Raw genomic sequence first — 27,930 nt, 5'->3', positions numbered from 1 at the left:
GACTGTGTTTTTCTTTAAGACAGTACTTATAAATCTGCCCCAAGCAGTTTTTTTTATAACCTTTTAAAAATATAGCATGTTACTTTGGATGATATATGGTATATATGCTACCGCTGCTATCATTATACTCGGGGGGGGGGTCTTTTCGGACCCCCGAGTATAATGATTGGCGGACCGGGAGAGGTAAGAAACATAAAAAACATGTTACTTACCTCTCCACGATCCTGCCAGGCCTCCTTCCTGACGTCCTTTCTGATGTCACATGAACCCGGCCTGCGTCCCGGGTCATGTGACGTCCGACGTCATTGAACAAGGACAGCAACGGAGAAGACCACGTAGGAGCCAGGGGGCAGGTAAGTAACAGTAGTTTTTTTATGTTTTTATTCCCCTGGGTCTTTGATTATTAGACCCCAGAGTATAATAATTGTTTATGGGTGTCCACAGTGGGACATAATACTGTGTGCAGGGGCCACTATGGGGGATAACAGAACGCGCAGAAATGCTTAGGAGGGGGTCGGTCGAGGTATTCGGCGTCGGGGGGGGGGGGGGGGAGAGGGATGTCAAAAGTTTGCCACGGGGCCCCGCCATTCCTAGTTATGCCACTGCTGCAGCCCCTTTATTCTCTTTATTAGAAATCCAGTTTTCTTTGGACTTTACTAGTAAGGAGAGCTGATCAAAACAACGCTCTTTCAGTTTTTGTGCAGTTGCCTTCCACTTGTCAGACAAAGCTTTGTATTGGTCTTTTCAGAGGTTGTGCTTTTATCTTCAGTAGTAATATCTGTGCCTTGGCAGTCATCGGATTCCACACAAGATAATAGTCAGGATGGATGCCTTTGTAATATTATGGTTTATTGTAGTAGATAGAAAGACTTGTTTCTCTGGATGTCTTCTGATTCCTATTGTATATGAGCTGTAGGTGTATTGGGGGTTGGTGTAAACTTATATTTATGTTCATAGTATAGAAAAGTCTTCTTAGTGCTGCACATACATCTCATGAGTGAATAGGGTGAGTTGCACAATTACAGTGAAGGTCTCATCCCCACCAAATAAGCATTGGTAGGCTATCATAGGATGGACCAGTAAAGGGAGTCTATCATCTCCCCAAAGCATATCCAAATGCTACCACCATGTTACAGAGCACATTACAGTGATAAACATCATACCTTTGTTATGTAGGTCACTCTCCTACCATACATTTGTTATGACATCACTTATCCTACCTGAGCAGCAAGAGCAGTGCTCCACGGGCCAGAGTGCCCGCCCCCAATGCACCTAGTGCCTCCTCTGCAGAAGACTTCAAAGTTGTTCTTTCAAAACTACAAACGAGATATACATAACAAAGGTATGATGTTTATCACATTATATGCTTAGCTTCAATTCACAAAACCATCAATGTGTTGCCCCACATAAAAACATAAAGGATATCTCTTTGTGATGCAATGTCACAAATCCATATTGTCTCTAAAAGCTGGTCATCCCCAGATATACATATCGGAACCTGTCTTGCCAAAACAAAAGGTAAAGAAGGACACATTTGTAAAGAAACCTTGTTATTAGTGGAAACCCTATATTAAATATTGGAGGCATCCGCAAATAGATCAGGCTGACTAGGGACATATCCAACTCATTGAAAATGTTCTTTTCCCATCGGTTCTAAAATAGTTGATCTTGATAGGCTTGGAAAAGACCTTTGCTCCTCAAACAATCCGTAATGTACCGATGAGAACTCATTTAATCTAAGAGGGGTTTGAATTCTTGTGACTATCTTTCTATATTTTTAGACATCTGGGAGCAAGTTGGTCAGTGACTTCAAGCAGTTGCCCAATATTTTATGTAATCTGTCAAGGCATCATTAGAATGATTCTTCTATTTTATTTACAATTATTGTTCCATCCATTTTTTATTCTTTGAGGGTGAAATGTAAAAATCGAATCTTCAGCTGAAAACCTGTCAATGGGATGGCTATAAAGTTAATATTTGAATGCCCATGTTGACTCATTTTATTATAATCCTATATGACTGACACAAAGTCTGCCATAAGAGTGCTAGAAGTGAACTATTTAGAGTTTGTTCTATTTTCTTAAGAGACTAAAAATTTTAGTATAATATCGAGATGCAGAAGGAGATTTCTTACCCCTATAAAGTTATTTGTTAAGGAATTAAGTTGTATTCATCTATTGTTATGTAGACCCCTGTGCAATATCGCATTGACATAACCAGCATGTAATATTGCAACTCCATTACCTCTATAAGATAAAGTTATAACCAGTAACAGCTTCTTCTGGTGACATCAGCCAAGAGAACCCCTTAAAAAGCCTACAGTATAGAATTGCACTTTGTAATGTTCCAGTGGATGGATGCGCCTGCTGATCGTTCTTGTTAGTACTTACTAGCAGGTGGACCTGGCTTCATTTTTTGTTTGTGTATTGGCCCTATAAGAATTGCCCCGTTTTGCACTCATATATTTTGTATGTCGTTTGTGTGTGTGCACCTCTGCCCACGACTTCGTCTGCGTGTTGTTGGGGTCGATGATCCGCCTATATTCAGTAAATTGCTGCCATCGATGGTTTGCCTGCTCCGCCGTTTCGGCAGCTCTTAAGCTGTCCAGCTGTTGAACTTTTTCCTCACGCCGTGCCTGTGATTGTTCCGACATTTCAGCAGTTCGCTGGAACACTATCTAATTGGCGTTGATGATCCACCTGCTTCGGCGTTTCGGCAGCTGTTAAGCTGGCCTGCCACTCAATGCATTCCTCCTGCTGTCCTGCTGCTGAACTTGTTCCTCACTCTGTGCCCCTGATTGTTCCGGCATCTCAGCAGCTCGCTGGGATTCCATTTAATGAGCATGTTGTTGGCGCCGATGATCCCTGTCAGCTCCACTTGAGGAGAACTCTGTTGACTTCTGACTTCCCTCATAGCTGTTGTTGTCTTAGAATTTTGCAACAAATTAGATTTTCTTTTTCCCAGCACGTTTAAAAGTAGCAAACTGCCAATTTGGAATAAAGGTGTTTTCCCATGTAGTGTGTGAGCATGTTGCTTGGAGCTGATCGGATAATATGCAAATGCATGTACAGAATCCCTGAGGTTTAGCGTGTGTTTACATACCGGGATAACAGACCTGGGACCTGAGATAAGCTGCTGCAAGTGCCGTTTAATATAGTATGTGAACATAAATTTATAACATTCGTTAAGCCATGTCATTATAAAAAGTAGCCTATGTGTTAATCGAGGTTACAATCTATCTATGTGCCAAATTTCATTCAAATCCGTTCAGCCGTTTTTGCGTGATTGAATAACAAACATCCAAACACACAAACTTTCACATAATATTAGTAAGATACCATCTTATTCTGTAAATTTGTCCTAAATCTAAAAACCCCAAACTATTGGTGCCAGGAAGCCACTCTCAGCAAAATATCTGAAATCTCTGTAAAACAACCTCCGTTTCCTTTTAACATTTTTCAGTTTTTTCTGTGTCACCAGACTGCACTCCCACAGGCAGAAAATGGGGTTATTATGTGGACTTAAGTGAGAGGAAACTTCTAATGCAAAATCCACATTGCTACAGATGTACAACATAAAAAGATAAAAGTGATCATGCTACATCTTCATTCTCTAATCTCTTTAAATAAAATAATTTTTCCAAAAAAAATATATTCCCATTGGGGCGAGCTTGTCAGAATTCAGAAATGATTTGTTCATCTAGGTGTTGGGTACATATTGTTTCAATCGTGTAGCAAATTAGAATACAGAATCATTGAGCGATTTGCTTTTCTCTGTGGAACGTTTTACTGCGATATTGTACATGTATAAAAATGTCGTAATCTTCATTTTAGAAGATCGAGTTCTGATCAGATCTTGACAGCTAATTTTGAGGGGTTTTTTTCTACATTACTTATGTAACTATAAAACAATCATATGTCTCATAAATGTTTTCCTCTTTATTCCATTCCATTTAGATATTCAGATTCTTACATATTGGGAATGGTTTATCTTTTAGAGACTGAAACATGTTTTATCCATCGAACAACTGTTCTCTTTCTTCCTCTTCGTCTCAGGGTGTGATCACATCATGCGACTGATTTGTTGCTGAAATTTCTGAGACAACCTGCAAATGTGTCTTAAGCAGGTGAATGGGGGGGGTTTATTCTGCAACAAGTATTCTTATGGAGTTTCATAACTTTCTAAAAAACCAAAAAAACACAAAACTTTGCACTAAATGCACTACTGATGGCAGTTCTAGGTGGAATTTCTTTCGTAACAGCCAGTATTGGGACATCTAGTCGGAGAACAGTTGGGACTTTTACAAAACCTGGGTTATATCCCTGATAATCTTAGTTATGTATTTGCTAAATCCTGTTTGTCGCTTGATAAGATTAATGAAACTACTTTAGTCAATAGCCAAAATGAAAAGAAAACACATTCATTGCTTGCTGATGGAATGATAACATGTGGCTTGTGAATTTATTAGCTTATTTTTTAAAAGGAAACCAACCCTTTAGACAATGTTTGCATAGATCAATTGTACAGTGTGTGTACACGAGGAGTAGCTGAACTTCTTTCAGTATATGACTTATATATTCTACATTTTAGTAGTCTCTATTTCTACTTTTAGTTGTCTCTGAGCTGGCAGGTAGAGACTAGTTGTTATGATGTCTTCCATACACTGCACACAGAAAGTAGAGGAGAATCTGCTTCATAACTAGAGATGAGTGAACACTAAAATGTCCGAGGTTCGAAATCCGATTCGAACAGCCGCACACTGTTCGGCTGTTCGAATGGATTTCGAACCCCGTTATAGTCTATGGGGGGAAATGCTCGTTTCAGGGGTACGCAAAATTCGATAAAATTATACTTACCAAGTCCACGAGTGACGGTTGGGCTGGATTCCCCTTTAAGTCTTCTCCCGGCGCAGCGCCCCCGTGGCGTCTTCCAGCTGGAATTCACTCTACCTAGGCAGAGCCGACTGCGCATGCGTGGTCGGCTCTGCCCGACGCCTGAGCAGAGCCGACTGCGCATGCGAGGGCATGCTCGCGCCTGCGCAGTCTGCTCTGCCTAGGCCGGATGCCTAGGCAGAGTGAATTCCAGCCAGAAGACGCCACGGGGACGCTGCACGGAGAAGACTTCTAAAGGTAAGAGAAGAACCAGCGTTGATTGGCAGAATGTATAGCATTCTGCCAATCAATGCTGGTTCTGCATCAAACCTTAAACTTCAAACAGCTAGTAGTGTTCGATCGAGTACGAGTATCTCGAATACCGTAGTATTCGATCGAACACCTACTCGATCGAACACTACTCGCTCATCTCTATTCATAACGCTTTCTCACTTGGAGGCATCAGCAGGATTATATACAATAGGGCATTACAAAGAAGTACTGATGAGTATTATTGTGATTTAGAGCGCTTAGAGTTACATACTCTTACTGTTTTCTGTGGCACCCTCTAGATATTTTTCTCCTCTCTCACTCTGGTCATACCTTCCCTCTCTTCATAGACTTCCATTATGAGCTTTCATCTGACACCTCTGTGACCTTTTGTCTGCCTTGCAAGCGAGATGCAATTCTGCAGATAATTCAGTGTGAATGTCAGTATAACCGGGAAGGGGGAGGTGGGAAATTGGCATTTTGTTTTCTCTTATAAGATATATTTCTTATAAGTTTCCTATACAGTATGACTGTGCTATTGATTTATGGTAAGGTTGTTTAAAGTTTAATGACCATTTAAAGGGGACATTTTACAACCCCCACCAATTTTAGTCCTTAGCATCTGTTAGATAGGTGGTTTTCCACTGATTCCAGCACAGTATAATTTTCTCTCTAACCCCCACCATTCCCTCTATAATGTCAGAAGGGCAATGTCAGGCAGGGAGTGGGATTCAGAGCTCCAATCAGAGTCAGATATCAGAATCACACCGCTTGTCTGCTCGTGCCTGACCCTGCCCTCCTGACAGTACAGAGTCTAAATAACATATCGGGCATTAAAGATAACAGCATTGATTGCTCAGGAATGGTGGGGCTAGAGAAAAAAATCCAACTATGCTGGGATCAGTGGGGCAGCACCTATTAAATTATGTAAAGTACTGAACTTGTTGGAGGTGGTAAAAAGGCCATCCTTAAGATTAGATAACAATTGTTTGGACAAAACTGTTTACTGAAAACATGGTAGTTTACTTGGGAAATAATCCCTTACAGTACGGTACAGTATATACATTGATCAGCTACAATGTTAAAACCACTTATCTGATGTTATATACTTCCTACTTGTGCTGCTCAGTTGACCTGACAAAGCTTGGACTACACAAGACAATCTTGATCTTTAAAGGGATATTCCTGTGTTATGTAAATGAATGGAATATTCAATGGATATACTTCACTTTCTGAAGTGAATGTAGTGGCTGCTATGATCTATTGCTACAGTCCCTTCCTTGTTTTTCATTGGCCACATGCTATGCAGGGAGCAGCATCACCTCTCTATTCCAGTAAATGGTGTTGACTGCAATTTTGTGCACAGCTGGGTGTATAAGAGCACTATGTACAGGGAAAACTGACTCAGCACTGCATCATATTTACTCAGGATTAGTGGGGGTGTTAGATGGCAGACCCATATTGGTCATAAAATTATGGCATACACTTACAATGTACCATCACTTTATTTCAATACCCCTTTAAAGCTGAGACCCCACGTTGCAGAAACACAACTTTTTTTTTTTTTTTGTGCTGCAGATTTTGTTGCGGGTTTTTGATCCAAAGCAAGGAGTGGGTTGAGCAGTATTTAAAAGTATTAGAACTTCCTATATATTTCCCCATTCCTTTTGTGGCCATTTTTGGCTTTGGCTCAGGCTCAAAAAAAAAGAGCCAGACGGACACCTTTATTTTCTCCATGATCCAGCTCTGATTCTCCTTGCCCGTTGTAGGTGATTGAGGTGATGGACACAGGTCAACATAAGCACTTTTTCAGCAATTTGTCCTACATCTGTGTAATGTGACCGCACCAACTAGCTTAGTAAGCTTAAAGGGGTTGTCCACTTTCAGACCAATATTGAGAGACAAATGTTATGGTTTGTAGAATAAAAAGTTGTGCAATTTTCCAATATACTTTCTGTATCAATTCCTCACGGTTTTCTAGATTTCTGCTTGCTGTTATTCATTATGTTACTTCTAGAGGATAAAACTCTGACCATGGTCATGTGATTTACGGTCCATGGTCATGTGATGAGCACACAGCTCATTATAGTCACAGCACAATAATCAGACATCTGCCTGGTAATCAGCTGTGCGCCTGTTTCTCAATATTGGTCTGAAAGTGGCCAAGCCTTTTAAGGCACCAATGTTCCTGGGTTTACTAGTTTTCTGGTTGGACCACATTTGATGGATACTAACCATTGCATTTTTGAACATCCACCCAAAGCACCTATTTAATTATGACATATGCAAACAATGTACGCAAAATTTAAAATGCATTACTGGTATAGTCATTATCTCTATATAAATTTGAGGTTATTTGCGCAAATTTCAATCAAACTGTGCAAGCCCATCTGCCTCGACAAGACAATCCTACTCTATATATAGCCATACCTTCTCTGGTCCGAATTTAGGCCTGCAATGTGAACCTGTTAAAATCACCTTGTGCAGATAGGAAGAGCGCAGGTATCTATAGATCTATATTATACATCTATATCGCACCCACAATTCCACTTACAGCTCACACAGACAGTGCTTTCATTGCTATGTTGTAGGGAAGCATACAATACGAGAATCTACTAACAAGACAGAAATCAATGATAACCTCATTACAGATTGGCTGTGGTTTTGCTTTGGACGGACTAAGTCAATTTCTAATGAAGTGTAATTGACCTCTCCTCCCTTGTTAGCAGAAAGAAAAAATGAGAGTGAATTGAAAACAAGAACGGCTGGGTGTTACATAAAATGTCCGACAAATATCTATCAGTATCATGTGAACTTTGGCGGCAGCTTGGAAAATCTCAATAGTGTACCTGTCAGGTATTATCAAAAGAGCAAAGAAGAGAAGAATGAAATTAAAGTTGCTGCTGTTAGGTTTTTGGTTTTTTTTGCTTTTACTAGTTTTGTATTTTATTCTGTGGTTGTATAGAAAGTACAGTAAGTGTATGCAGATAGTTGTAGCTACAGACATAGAGAAATGGGTTGGATGGGCATTTACATTGCTGATCCGAAGGAGGGAATAAGGCGGAAGGATGGTACGATGAAGGTCTTACATTTCAAGTGCACCAAAACGGATTTCTTTGTGTAGTTTTTATGACATTTTTATCTCATTTGCAATTCTGGCTAAAACAACTTTTTTTTTTTTTTCTTTAGAAAATGGACAGGCAATATGGATTTCACAACTGTATTCTATGGTAGCAACAGTTGGAAATGAGGCAAGAATATAATGTTGAAGTACCAGAAATAGGAGTTCTCATGAACTGGTATCATTGCTAGTGTTGGGTGTATGGAGTGTGCGCTGTGTAACCATGATCAGAATTGGTCCATGACTAGGAGCTTGTTTGCTTTGTGCCTGCAGGATGGATAAAACTACAATGTTTGTAAGTACAACCATCTGCAAGTTCAGGCTGCTGGTGAGAAAAGCAGATAGGGATTAAAGAGAACCTGTAATATCCTTTTGAGTTGACTATATTTCTAGACAGTCGCTGTATGGCAGAACCAATTCCCATGATAGTAGATATCTGTGCTGTTCTATTCGGCAACTGACAAAAATGTACAGAGTCTGCCCACTTGACAATACACATGTACCCCTTTGTACTGTAAAGTAGGTGACCTTCACCATCAGTGGACATTGGAGACTGGGGCTGCCTGGACAGCAATCTCTGGCAGCACCATAGAAGTGAATGGAGTGGCAGTCATATAAGCATATTATATTAGTGCTTTATTGACAGGCCAGATGCTGCAGGACTTAGGGATTCTACCATTAAAACCTTTTTTTGTGGATAAGACGTCGGAATAGCCTTTAGAAAGGCTATTCGTCTCTTACCTTTAGACGTGGTCTCTGCTGCGCCGTTCCTTAGAAATACCGGTTTTTACCGGTATGCAAATGCGTTCTCTCGCAGCGATGGGGGCAGGCCCCAGCGCTGAAACAGAGATGGGGGCGTCCCCACCGCTGCCAGAGTATTGTCTCCAGCGCCGCCTCCTCCTTCGTCCGTAGCGTCATCTTCAATGTCTTCTACCGGCACAGGCTCGTAACTTCTAGGCGTCGGGCCTTGAGCAGAGCAGACTGCGCAGGCGTACAGGCCACGGAAAAATGACCAGTTGCACAGTATTGTTGGTGGCCATTTTCCCGTGGCCTGTGCGCCTGCAAAGTCAGTTCTGCTCAAGGCCCGATGCCTAGAAGTTACGAGCCTGCGCCAGAAGAAGACATTGAAGATGATGCTGCGAATGAAGAAGGAGGCGGCGCTGTCCCGTACTATAATAACTGTATGTCATTGGGTGTCAGAGACTCCTATAATCATAGTGTCTATAATGCTCGGAGTCCCTCTCCCCACATGATATTCAGGCCAGTAAATCCAGCACACGCATGGACTGTGTTCTTGGATGAAACTTGGAAGTGTGAATCCGTTTTCTAATGAACCCGCTTCAGGCAGGACTGGCTGAATATCGCATTCACTTAATAATGAAAATTAAGTCTGAAGCCACACATTGCAGAAAAAGCAGCATGTTTTCTTACAGACTTTGCTCCAATTTATTTTTGAGCCAAAGCCAAGAGTAGATTTAGCAGAAGTGAGAAGTAAAAGAGCTTCATTTTCATTTTCATTTCCTATTCCTTCTAAAGGCACTTTTGGCTTCGGCTTTAAAAACTGGTGCAAAATCTACTCTGGCCTTAGCCTAAAAATTGGGAGGCTTTTTTTGGAGGCTGATTTTGAGGCAGGTTCAGCTTCAAAATCGGTACTCGAAAACTCTGTGTGCATTGACCCTAAGGTTAAAAAACAGTCGCTGTTTCTGTGAATTCCAAAAACGCAATGGTTTTAGAAATAGCAGCATTTCTGTTGCAGGTATTTTTCTGCAATACATGCAGGGACTATAAAACCATGGAGTGGCCAAACCGTGGCGTTAACTCCACGTGGGGCTACAGCCCAATGAGGTTTTCTTTTTTATTTATTTTTGTTTATTTATTTATTTATTTATTTAAATCCTCTGGACTCCCTAAGACCAGGGGTAGGCAACCTTCAGCACTCTAGCTGTTGTAAAACTACAACTCCCAGCATGCATACTTGCTCTGCTGTTCTTGGAACTCCCATTGAAGTGAATGGAGAATGTTGGGAGTTGTAGTTTCACAGAAGTTAGATTGCCGAAGGTTGCTGTATAGATTCCCCTGCATAGATTCTGATGTCAGGGAGTGACTGGTTCAGGGTCTAGGGCGGGGGGTCAGTCTGATGCCAGTCAGTCCCTGGCATCAGAATCTATACAGGGGATGGCCCCAGAAGCAAATCTGCTGATATTCACTGTTTTTGTGGGATTTTTTTCCCACTTTGATACCAGTCTTTTTATTCCTCTGTTGAGTGATGTCAATAAGCATGGTTTGATTCATTGTGATTCAGTGTTACCAAATACTGAGAATATTCAGGGGGTGAATACGCTTCTAGACGCTGTATATTTCTGTCATGAGCTTTGTTTTCCATGGGTTCTGTTTCGTTCTTTGGCTGAGTAAAGTTATAAATTGTGTCTTTTCAGTAATAAGAAATATGTGAATGGAAATCTTCTTGTCATTTGTCACAGTAATTGCAGATGTACATTAGCATTCTGTTTTACATAATTGTTCTAAATGAAGAGTAGGTTTTACTTTTATATCATCACGGAATTAATCACGTCCTGAATATTCCCCTTCTCATTTTTTTGACAGTAGATACAAATTTGAGGATTACAGGGAACTTCCACCTTTGATCAACTCTGCAAAGCAGTCAGCAAACGTGACATCTAAGATCACTTCATTACTGTTTTGCTGTGATTTTACTTGGGCTACATGTACATGTGCATCAACGTGTGTGTGTGAGAGAACTACATGGACAGCACATGGGTATTATATGGCAGCCATCCGACCTATTCATCTATTGTAGTGAACCCGGGCTTCAGATCGGACAGGAATTGGACCTGTCCTGAGTTTCACCCTGTGTCATAGCCTCCTACATGGACTTGTGATAATAAATACAGGGGTGTGGGTATGGGGCCATAGGAAATAGGCTAGCACGCTGAGGAAGCACACGTTCATGTGTATGAAGCCTTACAATATTTTTTGGTTTTGGTACTATTGGAAACGTGTTAATGTGAAGTTTATAATTATGTAATGTATGAAAAAACATTGCTATCCTTTAAAGCTGAATGCTAGATATAGTGATATGTTGGGAAGAAGATGGGACCTGCGCTTCAGAGTGCAAGAAAAAACAAATGTTTGGCTTGCTGCCACAAGACAGCGCCCCAAGGTCACCATGCAGAAGCGGGACCAGCTGGCTATATATGGCACTGCTTAAACTTTTTCTGTATACCTACACATAGAGTGGTGTGATTTCTTGACTGCCGACCCTCAGCCTTATTAATTAGGACGACGACAGTTACCCGAGACTATTGGTCAATTAGTCATAAATGCGACTATGACCTTATCATTAACATGTTGTTGTTACCCATCAATTTTTTTGTGATCTTTTTATTTGTTGCTTTGAGAGCACCTTTTTGTTTGCTGATGTGAATGGGAGTTTGACTTACTGAGGGGGGCGGTAAAGAACGCCCCCTCACAGTATAGCGCTACACACAGTACTATCAGGAGGGGCGTTCCCAGCTAGACTGTCAGGAACCCCCTTCTGACGGTGAAGTACTATTGGTACAAGTACAGATATCTCTTCCCCCGGGGCACAGAACGGGAAAGCCGACAGTGCAATGAATTCAGCCCACTAGCGGCTTTCTAGCGGTATATAAAACCTCATGTGCCTGAGAACATGAAAGGTCCTCTGTGAGTAAGTGTTGAAAATAAAGCCACCATTAGATCTGTCAACATCCACAATCCTACTTGTTGACAGTTTCCACATAGACTTTTCTGTGTTTCAGTGTGAAAATAACTAACATACTAAGAAGCGGCAGCTAAAAGGCTAATAAAGACTGTATAGCCAATATTAATAAAGAGAATGGAACTTTACTTATACTTAGGTCTGTTTCTGCAGAAGAGGAGACATTTGTTTCCTGCAGATCTACATGTTTACTGCACTGTACTGGCCAAAACTAATGTGAATTTGTGGAAGTGAAAATATTTTTCAGTTAATGTCTGAAATGGAAAATCCTAAAATCTTCACCATTTGAAGAGTATTACATTTTCTTCATTTCGCAATAGTGAGACAATAACATCCAGTGCTTTCTGCTTTTGTTCTTTTTTTACTGAAACAGAGGGGTTTTCCTAAAACTAGAATAATTGCACAGTTCAATCCCATCAGACAAATGTACCCTTATGCCCCTGAGTCTATTTCTGCACCAGTATTGGGGTGTGGCGCACATACTGCATCTACGATACCCTTTTGCACATGGACTGTTGTTGTATGTATGTGTATATGCGTGTGTGTGTATATGTATATATAATATATATATATATATAATCTCTCACAAACCTCCTCTTCTCCTTTCACCCCATGGAACTGCCATGAACTGCAGCCTTTTATGGGTCAGTAATGAGCCCAGGATATACACCTAGGTTTAGGCCTACTCCAAATCCGCCCTGGACCACACATACGTCAGATACCTGGGGTTGATATACCTGGACTCCAGCACTTTGCCTGTCACTTTTTTTTTTTTTAAAGGGATTCTACCATTAAAAAACTTTTTTCTGTGGATAACACGTCGGAATAGCCTTTAGAAAGGCTATTCGTCTCCTACCTTTAGACATGGTCTCCACCGCGCCGTTCCTTAGTAATAACATTTTTACCGATATGTAAATTAGTTCTCTGGCAGCGATGGGGGCGGGCCCCAGCGCTGAAAATGCGATAAGGGCGTCCCCACCGCTGCCCGAGAACAGGATCCTGCGCCGCCTCTGTCTTCTGCTGGATCCTCCCCTTCTTTCTTCAGCAGCGTCACCTCTGTCGGCTCTTACACTAGTAGAGCCGACTGCGCATGCTCGCAATTGCGGCCTCGGAACTATGGCCGCGCATGCGCAGTAGGCTCTACTAGTGTAAGAGCTGACAGAGGTGACGCTGCTGAAGAAAGAAGGGGAGGATCCAGCAGAAGACAGAGGCGGCGCAGGATCCTGTTCTCGGGCAGCGGTGGGGACGCCCTTATCGCATTGCAGCTTTTTTTTTTTTTTTAATTAACTCTATAAAGACTAAGCAGCATATGACTGTGAGAGGGGACCTACAGAGTCAGGACTTACAATATGCAATGAAAATGATAGGCCTACAGGAAAACCTAGAAGAGCTTCTCATATCTCGGCGATTAATCCTCACAGAGCACAAAATCGTGGCCACCATTGAAGAACTTGTAAAACAGAGCCTGGATTTATCAGATGTGCACTTCTGAACCCTAGCCTTCTTTGAGAATCTAGGCCAGGGTCTGCAAAGCAGTCTCTTACTGTGGATTTGTGTGTACCCGGGCTAGAAGCCTTGTTCTCATTAAGTCAGTTCTAGACATCTCATATAACCTGTACCTGACAATAGCAGGTCCACAAATCTAAATATCCCATAATAGTGTCATCTGCGCAAAGGAGGAATTTCTTATTTAACCAAGTCGGTGTGGTTAACCATACACCCACGTAACCTTAAAAGTATAAGCGGGCTGTGAATGACATAACAGTTTGCATCATGGAGTGAAATGTGAGATTTAATAGTCTGAAAGAAAGTGAATGTGTTTACATTGTGTCTTCTGTATATGGTGCCAGGGAAGAACAACTACCTCATCCGGCTTTATCGCGAAGTGTTGACAATGTGCGCCAGCTTTCAAGGCTGCAGCGTGGGCAATGCAAAAGCTTTTGTTTTCTGCCTTATGTAAAGAGTTGAAATATTGTCAATGACAGATCTATTGCTTACTGTGCATATGACATCTGTGTTTGCTTCTATACCATATCTCAATAGGTAACCATTGGTATTATTTTATTGGCTTTTTTTTAAGATGATATGGATCCCTTATCTTATTTTGTTACCTTGCATGGTTTTATGCAGTTTAATGCAATGATGCTCTATTGTTATTCTGCTATGGAATAAGTACGGTAAGAGTTATTCCATGACCCATCTGAGAGACCATCAGTTTATTTACAGAAACTTTCACTACCATCAACTCAAATAGTTTTTTAGTACTTTCAATAGCTGGCGCTCCGGTGAACCCTGCGCAGTTGGAAGTTTTTCTCTAGTCCCTACTGTTCCAGAGCAATAGCTCACAATAGCACACAATATGCTAAATAGGCTCTACTGTCAGGTGGTTGGGCCTGGGCCAGAGCAGATAGTCTAGCACCGCCCACCTGACACTAGAGTATCTAATTAGCATATTGGACACTTAACATTCTGAATGATAATACACGCAAACAAATGGAAGTAATGGCTTTGTCTGCATCCTTCATTCTTTGAACATTTCAGCCTGCTGTTCTAATCCTATGACCTATCAGGCAAAGGACAGAACAATAGTGGGAATTTGGCTTCATATACTTTTTTTTGCTGAATCAGACATAAGTGATCCAGTAATAAATTAAATCTGATGAACTTTTGACACAGTTTTTTTTTTTCTGCAGAAGTCTATGTATCAGTTAAATCCATCACATTTTTTACTGTTTCAATGTAAAAGCCAGTGCAAATAGTTTTGGAGTCTGGGTTGCTGGGACAAGCTTGGGAGATTCTAGACTGTTGGCTCGAGAGGTTATTCATTTGTGTGTACTTTTATAATCATTCTATTGTGTGATGGCCAATAATTTAATGGAAGTCTGCCCTTCATACAGTGACTTTCCCGGTGTTATTGTCCTATTACACATCAAGCAGCAATGGCTTTGTAAGACTCCGTATGCCTGTCAAGGTGCTCTCTCTTCAAGGAGAGATATTATCCCCATAACCTGGTCCAGAAGTCTCTCATCTTTGCCAAAACAGTTTTCCCTACGCTGTGCTGAAGAGATCCAACCAGATCGAAACAGCTCTGTCCTTCTGGGATTCTGTTCCTTTTGGAATAGAATGAATTGGTTTGGCATATCCTCGCATCATAGCAATAGACTTGAAAAAGCCATGCATGATGTTTAGGAGGGCTACCCCTAGAGGGCAGCGAACAGAGGCACTGTTTTCCTATTTACGTCTTAGAAAACAGATTTGCATATTTTTCCCACATCAGCTGTTGTATAGTATAAAGCATACAAACAACTTAATGGGAACCTGTTGCTGACTTTTGGACACTAAATCACCATAGCCCTATTCTAACACACTCCTTGTACTTCCGATGATTGTGCAGTTCTTTACTGAAACCAGAGAGATAACCCTTTCTTCACTACACTGGAGCTTGAAACGTACACCAAAAGCAAGGTGTATCCTACTGGTTCCAGTGAAGAACTTAGCCAGCACTGGGAGCGCACATTCAACTCATTCCAGTAAGTATATAGGTTCTGGACAGAGTTAGGACAGGATTGTTTGGGATGCTAAACCATCAGCCACGAACAACCTATGGGTGGTTTAGTTTACCAAAAGTTTGTGCCGTTTTTCCCTATGAGGCAGGACTTTGGGTTCCCAGTACATCAGACACCCATTAGGGCAGTAAAGGGGCACTCACAAGTTATTCCTGTATGCCCATAAAGCAATACTAAGTGTTAGTAAAGATGCTGAGACGTTTGAAACTTCAATTTGCTGCTGATCTTCTTGTTTTCCGGATGTTTTTTGTAGCCCTACTGTCCATGTCTGTCCTAGTGCAATTTTATATCTGATCCAAGTGTAGCTACGCGCTGACCACAAGCGTGTTTGTAGAGCTAAAAAAAAAGCCGTCATCACTGCTTGGAACCCGTAAATAGCAGATCTTATTCTTAGGTAGTAATTTACATGTAATTCTAAGACCACAACTGGACGTCTACTGTACTTTCAACTATTTTCTTTTAGAATTTCTTAAGCCTATTGTTTTTTTGTGCATATCTCGATATAACCAGATAAAACAGCACCAGCAGAAATCTAAATAGAATTTAGGCTCAGGTTCTCACGGCCAGCGACAAAAATCAAGAAGTAAATATTAAAAAAAAAAAAAAAAAAAGGCCAAACTCCAATGTATGAAAAAGAGGACTTGCATTAGCTTTGAGCAAGGTCACTTGTGGACTGAAACACAGCACGTTTGGGCTAATAAAAGTCCTCTTTTTTTCATACATTGGAGTGCTGCCTCTTTTTTGATATGTATATAGTGATAAATATACTGCAGTATTATGTACAGGATGAATTTACCTTAATTTCTGTAGATTCATCCACCACTAAGGCCTGGATTTGGTTGTCCATTAGGATAAGGTATAGGGGGAAGGGTTCTAGAAACAGACGCAGGTCCTACAAGATGGCTTGTTGTGTGGATACTCCATAAATGTCTATCATGATACAACCCCTTTAAGACTGTTTCAGAAGTAGCGTTATTGGATTTAGTTTTAATTATTGGACATGTTTAACCTTGTGGCGCTCGAGAGATAATTGATATGACATTTCTATTTCACTGGGGAATTGACTTCCTGCATTCAACATAGAGGTCTCTGGCAGAAGTTACATTGTCAATTATTGCAATGGGATCTCTTGGGAAACCTGGGATAGCACAGATGGATCTTGTTTTCTAGTTGTGCACCTTTAATATTTCTATCTGTACTCTTCTGTCAGCACTTGTAAGTGTTTGGTGCAGGGGCGGATATATGTGCAACCTGTGCAGCTAACCCAGGACCTAATGGGGGGGGGGACCTTAAAAGGAGACCATAGTGACCTATTTATGGGGGTGCTCTGATGGAGTCTTGGGGTGCCATAGGCCCATTTACTGTATTTGGGCAAAGACTCTCTTCTGTCCTTGTTCACGTCTGGTTTGATAAATCGGTTATTATTTGTGAAATATTATTTCCATGATGTTTTGGAGGAAATGTGGTGTTCTCTAACATATGGCTGACACAAGGAATAAACTAAATGTGTGAATAGGGACCAAGACCTAAATGGTGAAACTGGAATACACAGTTACAGTCCTATGAAAAAGTTTGGGCACCCCTATTAATCTTAATCATTTTTAGTTCTAAATATTTTGGTGTTTGCAACAGCCATTTCAGTTTGATATATCTAATAACTGATGGACACAGTAATATTTCAGGATTGAAATGAGGTTTATTGTACTAACAGAAAATGCGCAATATGCATTAAACCAAAATTTGACCGGTGCAAAAGTATGGGCACCCTTATCATTTTATTGATTTGAATACTCCTAACTACTTTTTACTGACTTACTGAAGCACAAAATTGGTTTTGTAACCTCAGTGAGCTTTGAACTTCATAGCCAGGTGTATCCAATCATGAGAAAAGGTATTTAAGGTGGCCAATTGCAAGTTGTTCTACTATTTGAATCTCCTCTGAAGAGTGGCATCATGGGCTACTCAAAACAACTCTCAAATGATCTGAAAACAAAGATTGTTCAACATAGTTGTTCAGCGGAAGGATACAAAAAGCTGTCTCAGAGATTTAACCTGTCAGTTTCCACTGTGAGGAACATAGTAAGGAAATGGAAGACCACAGGGACAGTTCTTGTTAAGCCCAGAAGTGGCAGGCCAAGAAAAATATCAGAAAGGCAGAGAAGAAGAATGGGGAGAACAGTCAAGGACAATCCACAGACCACCTCCAAAGAGCTGCAGCATCATCTTGCTGCAGATGGTGTCACTGTGCATCGGTCAACTATACAGCGCACTTTGCACAAATAGAAGCTGTATGGGAGAGTGATGAGAAAGAAGCTGTTTCTGCACGTACGCCACAAATAGAGTTGCCTGAGGTATGAAAAAGCACATTTGGACAAGGCAGCTTCATTTTGGAAACAAAAATTGAGTTGTTTGGTTATAAAAAAAAGGCGTTATGCATGGCGTCCAAAAAGAAACAGCATTCCAAGAAAAACACATGCTACCCACTGTAAAATTTGGTGGAGGTTCCATCATGCTTTGGGGCTGTGTGGCCAATGCCGGCATCGGGAATCTTGTTAAAGTTGAGGGTCGCATGGATTCCACTCAGTATCAGCAGATTCTTGAGAATAATGTTCAAGAATCAGTGACGAAGTTGAAGTTACGCCGGGGATGGATATTTCAGCAAGACAATGATCCAAAACACCGCTCCAAATCCTCAGGCATTCATGCAGAGGAACAATTACAATGTTCTGGAATGGCCATCCCAGTCCCCAGACCTGAATATCATTGAACATCTGTGGGATGATTTGAAGCGGGCTGTCCATGCTCGGCGACCATCTAACTTAACTGAACTTGAATTGTTTGTCCAAAATACCTTTATCCAGGATCCAGGAACTGATTAAAAGCTACAGGAAGCGACTAGAGGCTGTTATCTTTGCAAAAGGAGGATGTACTAAATATTAATGTCACTTTTCTGTTGAGGTGCCCATACTTTTGCACCGGTCAAATTTTGGTTTAATGCATATTGCGCATTTTCTGTTAGTACAATAAACCTCATTTCAATCCTGAAATATTACTGTGTCCATCAGTTATTAGATATATCAAACTGAAATGGCTGTTATAAACACCAAAATATTTAGAACTAAAAATGATTAAGATTAATAGGGGTGCCCAAACTTTTTCATAGGACTGTATTAGCTGGTTTTGACACCTTCCAACGTGAAACAAGGAGAATTATTTATCTGAATATACAACATAGTATATTGTATTATATGGTGTTCATTTTATGTTTAGTAGACCATTGGCCATTCTGGTAGTGATTGTGAAAAAGATGGCAGCAAAAAGTACATTTCTCTATAGAAACATTGCTTATAAGGAGGTCTTAAAATTCAAGGACAGCACATAAGCAACCTACTGGGTTTTCAGAATATTCCACTAGTGAAGATTTTCTTTGCACAAAGCCATCAGTTATTCATAAGGAAGCTAAAAAAAAACTGCTTCCCAACATCCCCTTTGTTGCTACTGAATAATCCTCACAAAATACCTTTCAATTATCCGTACGCATGTATGTGGTGTATATTTTTATGCATTATATTTGACATTATGTAACGCTTAATCCACAGATAATCCAAAGCAGCAAGGCTCTAATTGAGAATGCGGATGTGGTTTACGAGAAAATAGTACAGTGCCAGAAGACTGGTAAGTGAAATGGCTTCATTACACTCACTTTTATTGGTATTGTCTCATATTCATTGTAAGGTTGTGTGGAAAGCTGAATACATGGCACCATCATACACTACTGAGTGTTAGGGCATGACGGCTATAGCGTTCATTAACATAATTTAGACTACTAGATTATGTATATTGCCTTCCAACAGGAAATTTAAAGGGGTTATCTAGGATGATTATGCCACCACCCTCCAGTGACATCAGTCCAATTTATTTGAATGTGACCAAGAGGTGACCGTCTGAGGAAAGGAAGCAGAGTGGTTTCTGAAAGAAAGTAGCCATGTATTCTTATCCTGGCTAACCCCTTTAACTTGGTATGGAAGAACATATTGGACGTTGCCTATATTGCTATTTCACACCCATTTATAAACCCTGTCAGGTACCTAATGGGAGTCTGCCAGCAGTAAATTTGTTATAAACCTAATAACAGTGCCGTCTAGAACTTATGCATAAAGTTGGACATCCCACATCAAGACGTTTGACATATAGGACCTATTTAGAACAAAATAGCTGTACATATAACGCTGGGTTCACACCAGCGTCCGGTCTCCGTTCTGAGGTTTCCGTCTTCTGCAGGCAGAAGATGGAAACCTGTCAGACCGTGAGCACCCTTGAGCGTTTTAAGCTCTCCGCGACTAAACCATTTTTTTTAAAAAAACGACACGAAGTCCTGCATGTCCGACCTTAGCTGTATAGCTAGTAAGGGCTCGTTCACATCTGCACCTGAGGTCTCCGCTTTCAGGTTTCCGTTTCCTGCCTGAATCTGAGCAGGAGACTGAAAGCTGAATGGGTTTGAAAAGTGTCCGCCCATGAGCGTTTCGTGCTTTCCACGGCGAAACAATTTTTTTTTAACCAGACACAAAGTCGGACCTGCAGGACTTTGTTCCCGGTTTAAAAAAACCGGTTTCACCGTGGAGAGCAAAAAACGCTCACCGGCACTCATAGCCGGACACGGTCTGACAGGTTTCCGTCTTCTGCCTGCAGAACGCTGGTGTGAACCCAGCGTAAGTAGTCACTATAGGTTACAGGTTGATGTTTAGGCCTCGGGTTTGTTGTAGAAGTGCTTATTGGAAGGATATAGCATAGGGTATGGAAATGAGTGTAGAAAAATTAGAGATGGCATAGAAGACCTATCGTTCCCTCTATGAGATTTTACTGTTTTTATATAATAAACCATTTTTGTAAAATGTATTTCTGTTGGAGTGATCTGGATTATAAAACACAGCAGAAACTGCCGTAGATCAAGTAGCGGTTATTTCCTATGAGGAATTAGTGCTCAATACAGAAATGCACAGCATGTACTCCATCTAAATATATGTATATCCAAGCCTTCCCCTGTGCTTGTGTGAGCTTTAATAACTTATGACAATTTGTCTTCATTCAGGGTAGTTCTGAAGTCCTAGAGTTATTACTGTCCATTGTCTATTAACAATATGGGAAGAATACCTTCTGTACCAATCCTTTTTGCACTTATACTCATGCTTTTACACATAATATTTCTCTGATTAAGGTGAAAAAATGAAATCTCTGTGCAGTTCATTTTGTAAGAACATACTTTTTTTCTAAATAGTGTTTATTTCAAAATTATGGAATTATGGGGTATTTCTGCAGGATATGCTATGTATTTGACAGATGATGGCCCCACCTCTGCGACCTGCACGTATCAGCAGAACAAGGAGTTCCTCACCCTGACTGTTGACAGTCATTGGCTGCAGTGGCATAAGTAGCCTGGACTTCTAGGGGGTCTGCAACCTTAATAATAATAATAATAATTAATAAATTTTATTTATATAGTGCCAACATATTCCGCAGCACTGTACACTTTGTAGGGTTCAAATACAGACAGATACATAACAAAGAACGTCATTTCACACAGTGGGACTGAGGGCCCTGCTCGCAAGAGCTTACAATCTATGAACCTTATGGGCCTGTGAGCCCCTGTTTTTTTTTTTTGTTTTTTTTTTTTTTTTTAATATATATATATATATATATATATATATAATATATATATATATTATTACCTGCTAGGGAAGAAGGAGAAGCAGAAGAGATGAGCAGTAGCGAGAATCAGTACGTAAGGCGGTGTGCCTGTAGCAAGAATATTTGTTGAGTAAACCGCAACATATACTGCTATTATTATACTCTGGGGTCTCTTCAGACCCCATAATATAATGATTGAAGGCCTAGGGGAGTTGTGAACATAAAAACCAGTGTTACTTACCTATTTTGGGCTCTGATACAAGTCTATGCTGTCTTCGGGCTTCGTCATGTGGGTCAGGCCTGCATGGCGACTTACAATGAAGCCAGCATAACACACATCTGTGACTTAGTTGTAGAGGGCCAAAAACAGCAAGGTGTTGTGCAAGATGAGGGAATAACAGTGTGTGTTTGTTTTTTGTTTTTTTGTTGTTTTTTTTTAATGTAGATTGTGAGCCCCATATAACCACTGAGCCACTGTGTTGCCCCCGAATAATACTGGTTTTTATGTTTGTCACCTCCCCTGGGCCTCCAATCATTATATTGTGCGTCTGAAAAGACCCCAGAGTCTGATAGTTTGTGGGTGGTGTACCCTAAAAAATTGGGATTTTGCTGAACCTACACTTTTTATAATATTTGCCACAAACGCTGTTGGGGACACAATGGAAGATAATACTGTGTGGAGGTGTCGCTATATGACATTGTACTGCATGGAGTGGCCACTATTTGACATTATACTGTGTGCAGGGGCCACTATGGGACATTATTTTGTGTGCAGGAGCCACTATAGGATATTATACTATGAAGAGGGATCGCTATGAGATATTATAGTGTGAGAAGGGGCTGCTATGTGATATTATACGGTCTGGAGGCCACATTGAGACATTCAGTGTGAGTAAATAGAGCATTATACTGTGTGGGGGCCAGTAAAGGGGGCACTATGCCATGGGAGAGGCCCAGTATTTGCTAGTTATGCCTTTGACTAGCTGCCAAGTCCAGATACAGGTTGAGCAAAGAGGTGGCCATGCGTGGTCACAAATATCTCTATTGTCTTTCATGGGAGTCAAGGCCTTGTTGTTTCAGTGACTATCTTAGAAGTAAAAAGGGGAGATTTCTGGAGAGAAGTGTCTGTCTCAAAGGTGGGCTCCTCATCTGTCAGATATTTTTGGTATATTCTGGGGGGTGCACATTTGTTTCTGCTGAAGGTTTGTTTGAGATAAAGTCCATTTAAAATTGTCCATTGATTCTCATTGACTACAGTTGCACTTAGTTGATTGTCTCCCTGGCAACAGACTACATGGATTGTAAATGGGATTATGTTGAACTCCGCCAACTTCTTAAAATACAATAAAAAGGCTAAGTTGGGAATAACCATTTAAGTGGGATAAGTATATATAAGTATGTATAAGTAAAATTTATGGAAGTGTCCACAAGATGCCCTAACTCGTGTAATAAATATCACCTTCTGTGATGACTACAAGAATGAGATAATTGTTAGGGGAAAACCCACAAAGATGTCTTGATTCGAGCAATACCACAAGATCTCGCTTTATGTAATGGTGTAGGTGAATGATCCTTATATTGAGTATAACTGCCTTTCAGGGTTCCAGGAGCTCTTTTTTTCCAAGTACACTGAGACAACTCTGAACTATGACACGTACACATCCAAAAAGTGATGGACAGTGTTTAAAACTAAATACACCTGAAATGTAATATATTAATATCCAAATTCACTTAGAGGGCACATATGTATACAATAATGGCCTTGGGAATTGGATGCAAAGAGAATTTAAGTGTAAATAAAGGGGAAGCAACAATCTTGGGACTTGTAGTAGTACTATTATGATAATCCCTAGGGCTTTATTAAGAATGCCAGGAAAGATGTTATGCGTGGCACTTGTCTGGAGCCTAAGAACCAGTTAAGAAAAGAGATGACCTTGGTGAGGGACCGTCTTTCTTGGTTCTGACTAATGGAGGGCAGCTGTGGGTATATTCGTTCAAATAGGTCCCACTTGCTGAAATAATGTTAGGACATCCAAACTAAAGAAGGGCGGTGCATGTGAAACTAATCTCAGAAAAACGGGTTCATGTATTCAGAATAGACATTATGACATTATACTATCTAAGTAAAGAAGCCTACCGAAGGAGCGTGTCATATACAATGTAGTCTCTGAGGACCACGTATCAATAATGTACCGTATATACTCGAGTATAAGCCGACCCCCCCCTAATTTTACCACAAAAAACTGGGAAAACTTATTGACTCGAGTATAAGCCTAGGGGGGGAAATGCAGCAGCTACTGGAAAATTTCAAAAATTAAAATGGTCAGAGTTTTTGGGTGCAGTAGTTGCTGGGAAAGGGGAGGGGGTGTTTTGGTTGTCTGTCTGCCCCTTCCCTAAGCTTGAGGACTGGGTTTTTTCTTCCCCCCACTTGGAATTCAGTCTGGCTGAATATAGGGGATCTGCAGTGCTTCGATTAACCCCTTCCCGACGGAACAGGAACACTGCAGGTACCCTATATTCAGTAGACCGGGCACTTTCAGACACAGGAATACCTAATGTGTATGTGTTTCACAGTCATTTTCTAGTTTTGTATGTATTCTAGGAAAAGAAGTGTTTTAGAACTTTTATGTTTTTAAAATCTTTTTTTTTTTTTTTTTTTTCTTTTACACTATTTTATGGGAGATTCTATACATTAATATTGTGGCTGGTCATAGACCCTCCCTCCTTAAAAAAAAAAAAAAAAAAAAAAAAAAAAAATTTGCTGACTCGAGTATAAGCCGAGGGGGGGCTTTTTCAGCACAAAAACTGGGCTGAAAAATTTGGCTTATACTCGAGTATATACGGTAAGTTTTGACTATTTTTGACAATCTGTGATCGGTTAAAATCCCTGCATGTTAACAAGTAAAGTACAGGGCCTTCTTCAGGTTATGGGCTGTTAGGTACGTGCCTGGTATACATCAGTAAACCTAACTGTATCAAACTGACCACCCACTCATTTAGTTGTTTCCATGTATTACTATACAGCACTTGGCCATCTGTGCATCTACGTTTCACTAATCCATGCACTGAATGATAGGCCTAGGCAACCACTTTTCAGGCGTTCACAATAGGACTGATGACATCATGTACTTACACATACTGAATTATCATTTTTTGGTCCGAAGATTCATGGTTAGTGGTAGGACAGTGCAATTGTAAGTGATCAGCATAGCTCTCTGAGTCCAAAGAAATATGGCTAGTGTTACATGTGCTCCATCCAAAAAGGTTGTCAAGTAGCTACTTGAGATCAGTTAATGGGAAATCTGATCAATCACGTACATATTTGTGGCCGGACTGGTTGTTAGAATTGGCCAGAAATCGATGACCTAATTGACTATCCATCTCTTCCTTCCTCATTAATCTCGCCATCGCAGTTACGTAACCAGTGTTTACATGACTAATGACAATGAACGGTTTGGAACATTACATACTGGATTTGGAAATTTGATACAAATGCTTGGTATCTCCCTATAATAAGGGAAAATGAGACGTTTTCAGATGAACGTTGTGCGAGGCTTACATAGACACACTGTGATTTCAAGACTTGTCACTGACCTTTAATAATGACCTTTAGCAAGATAGAGAAAATAATACTGTCACTGGTGAGTGTGCAATGCAGACATCTGACTTCATTTACTATCTGATCTACCATGATTGTAGTTTTATAATGTGCTTTAGCTTTTTAACATAAAGGAAAAATAATATAATGCAACTGTACATGTACACACATGGATAGAATTGTTGGTTCCCCTCGTTTAATGAGAGAATAACTTGAATCTGATAAAAGTGATAATAATTAAAAATTCTATGAAAATGAACAAATAAAAGTCAGACATTGCTTTTCGCGTCAACAGAATTAAAAAAAACAAACAAACTGATGAAACAGGCTGGGACAGAAATGATGGTTCCCTTAACTTAATATTTTGTTGCACAACCTTTTGAAGCAATCGCTGCAATCACACGATTCCTGTAACTGTTAATGAGACTTCTGCACCTCTCAGCAGGTATTTTGGCCCACTCCTCATGAGCAAACTGCTCCAGTTTTCTCAGGTTTGAAGGGAGCCTTTTCCAGACGACATGTTTCAGCTCCTTCCAAAGATGCTCAATAGGATTTAGGGCAGGGCTCATAGAAGGCCACTTCAGAATAGTCCAATGTTTTCCTCTTAGCCATTCTTGGGTGTTTTTAGCTGTGTGTTTTGGGCCATTATCCTGTTGCAAAACCCCTGACCTGCGACTGAGACCAAGCTTTCTGACACTGGGCAGCACAGTTCCCTCTAGAATCTCTTAATAGTCTTGAGATTTCATTCTACCCTGCACAGATTCAAGAAATCCTATGCCAGATGCAGCAAAACAGCCCCAGAACATAACAGAGCCTCCTCCATGTTTCACAGTAGGGACAGTGTTCTTTTCAAGATGTCCTTCATTTTTCCATCTGTGAACATAGAGCTCATGTGCCTTGCCAAAAAGTTTGATTTTTGTCACAGAAGCTTTGTGGCTTGTCAACAATTTTTATTTATTATTACTTTTGTCAGATTCAAGTTATTTCTGTGACCATTGTGGGATTTTCTTTCATTAAATGAGGGGTACCAACAATTTTTTCTCCATGTGTATATGTACTGTGTTCTTGACTTAAATTTCAGCCATCCATATTTCTTAGGCCTACCCCTCAACCAGTATTGCACTGATGAAAGATTCCTGAAAATGTTTTAGATTTGGTTTTTATGGCTATAGCTTTAGATTGTATGTGTTCTACAACATAGTCCCTCTACCTGTGCATTCAGACTTTGTCACCAGAACCCAGTATATAAACCCTGGTAGGATGGGTTAGGCTTACCTGAATTAAATGGTATTTTCCCCCTTGTGAATTGGTTTTGCTCTCTTGCCAAGATATTGCTGTTATTGCCAATAAGCAAATACCTCTTTGATGCCTCTGTTGCTCCAAGGAGCTCATGTGCATATTGACAAAAACCGTAATATCTTGGCACCATTTCACAAAGAGAAAAAAACTGCTGGGTTGATATATTGGGTTCAGTTGACTGAGAACAATCTGGATATTTTTTATTAGGTTTTACTGTTCCCTCCTAGACAAGTGGCATCAGAGATATTTGGTAGTTGCTCATTTTCTTCATATTACCTCCTTATAAGGAGTTTAGAATCTCCTAGTTCTCTTGCTTGCTGAGTGATGGAGACCATCGGGGGGGAAGACTGACTGCTTGGTTTGTGTCTCATGTCCAGCAGAAGAGGGAAACCCACAAAGCGGAGACCAGGCGCTTGTGTGAACCCGGCCTAAGACCTGAGATACTGCTCTTAATTCTGTCCTGTTTTTAGGCTTTGTACATATTGCTTATACCATGCCATCTGTGTGTCACTGCTTTTTATCTTTAATGTGCTGTTTTTGTTGGTATCAGGAGAATTTAACATGACTTTAAGATTCAGTTGTGTTTTCTAACACTTCTCCTGGAAACTGGTTTGATGCTAGAATGGAAGTTGGCAACTGATAATGGTGATTAGAGCTGGATGAATGTTCCATTGGGAACCATAATATTATACTGAAACGAGCATTGAGAATAATTGTAGTAGCGGTGGCTGATTGATGGAGGATAATAAAGATTACAGATAAATGACACTTTCTATCACCCATGTGATCAACCAGATCCTATTCCAAGAAATGCGGTGACAAACACTACATGTCCTCACTTGACTGTATAATGAAAATCAAGAAATTCTTCCTTTTTCATGATTTACACATAAGTTATGTAGTTGACATCTTCCACCAGGAATCTCCGTTTTAATCCATTGACTGTGCATTGTAGGGGACATTATTCTGAGCATTATCACAAGTTTGGATAGTCAGATTGTTGCACCATTTTTTTTATTTTTTTTTTAGAACCATTCAAATAAGGCTCAAGTGCAATGGTGGTGTGTCAGTCTCTAAGAGCTCCAGCCAGGATACTCCAAGCACGTGCAGGAATTCAACAAGCAGCATCATAGTTGTAGGGAGTGTCAATGAAATGTAGAGGGGTAGAGATTCAGACTTGGAGGCTCTGGTACAACCTTCTGCACTTGAGCTTGATTTCCATGTTTCTAAATGCAACTTTTGCATGGTAAGTTCTGTCATTAAATGGAACATAGGGGCTATGCCACAAAAGTGTTTATCCTCTAATCCATAGGCTAAATGATTGGTGGAGGTCCGTCAACTGAGATCCTGTGAACAGGGGGTATTTAAATATCACTAAGATGGTACCCAAGGTGGTCACAGACGCACCTCTATTATACCATTCGTTTTCCTGGGAGCTTAGCACTTGGCTATCTCCAGCATTCCCATCAAAATGAATGAAGCGGGCTGCATCTGTGTCCACTGTGGCTATATTCTTGTGAGTAATACACTCCACGTTCTCAGGATGGGTGGGGATCTCAGTGCTCATACATTTGTTATCTTCCATGTCATGGCAGTCTCTCCGAATCCTCCAGGTAAGGTTTAATTAGGAGTTTTAACTATGGGCAGGATGACTTTATACTTAATGGTAAACTAACATACAGTATGACTAAGAAGGTGAAAATTACATTTTACACAATTGAAATCCCTATGGAAAGAGGCATTCACTGGTGTGAACTGGG

The 27,930-nt window shown here is 40.5% G+C and overlaps 1 protein-coding gene across 1 annotated transcript in view; it reads left to right on the top strand.

Moving 5' to 3' along the window:
* The window catches only part of PLCL2 (phospholipase C like 2), a 136,435-nt gene that overhangs the window by 92,228 nt on the left and 16,277 nt on the right, over nucleotides 1-27,930 (top strand). Inside the window, exon 5 of the mRNA XM_075271410.1 lies at nucleotides 19,188-19,263. Coding sequence (XP_075127511.1) covers nucleotides 19,188-19,263 — 76 coding nt within the window. The remainder of the gene's footprint in view (nucleotides 1-19,187; nucleotides 19,264-27,930) is intronic.

The sequence above is a fragment of the Leptodactylus fuscus genome, chromosome 4 (assembly GCF_031893055.1).
Source record: "Leptodactylus fuscus isolate aLepFus1 chromosome 4, aLepFus1.hap2, whole genome shotgun sequence".
Lineage (NCBI taxonomy): Eukaryota > Metazoa > Chordata > Amphibia > Anura > Leptodactylidae > Leptodactylus > Leptodactylus fuscus.
The sequence above is the reverse complement of the archived record's forward strand: the minus strand, read 5'-3'. Positions and strand labels throughout refer to the sequence as shown.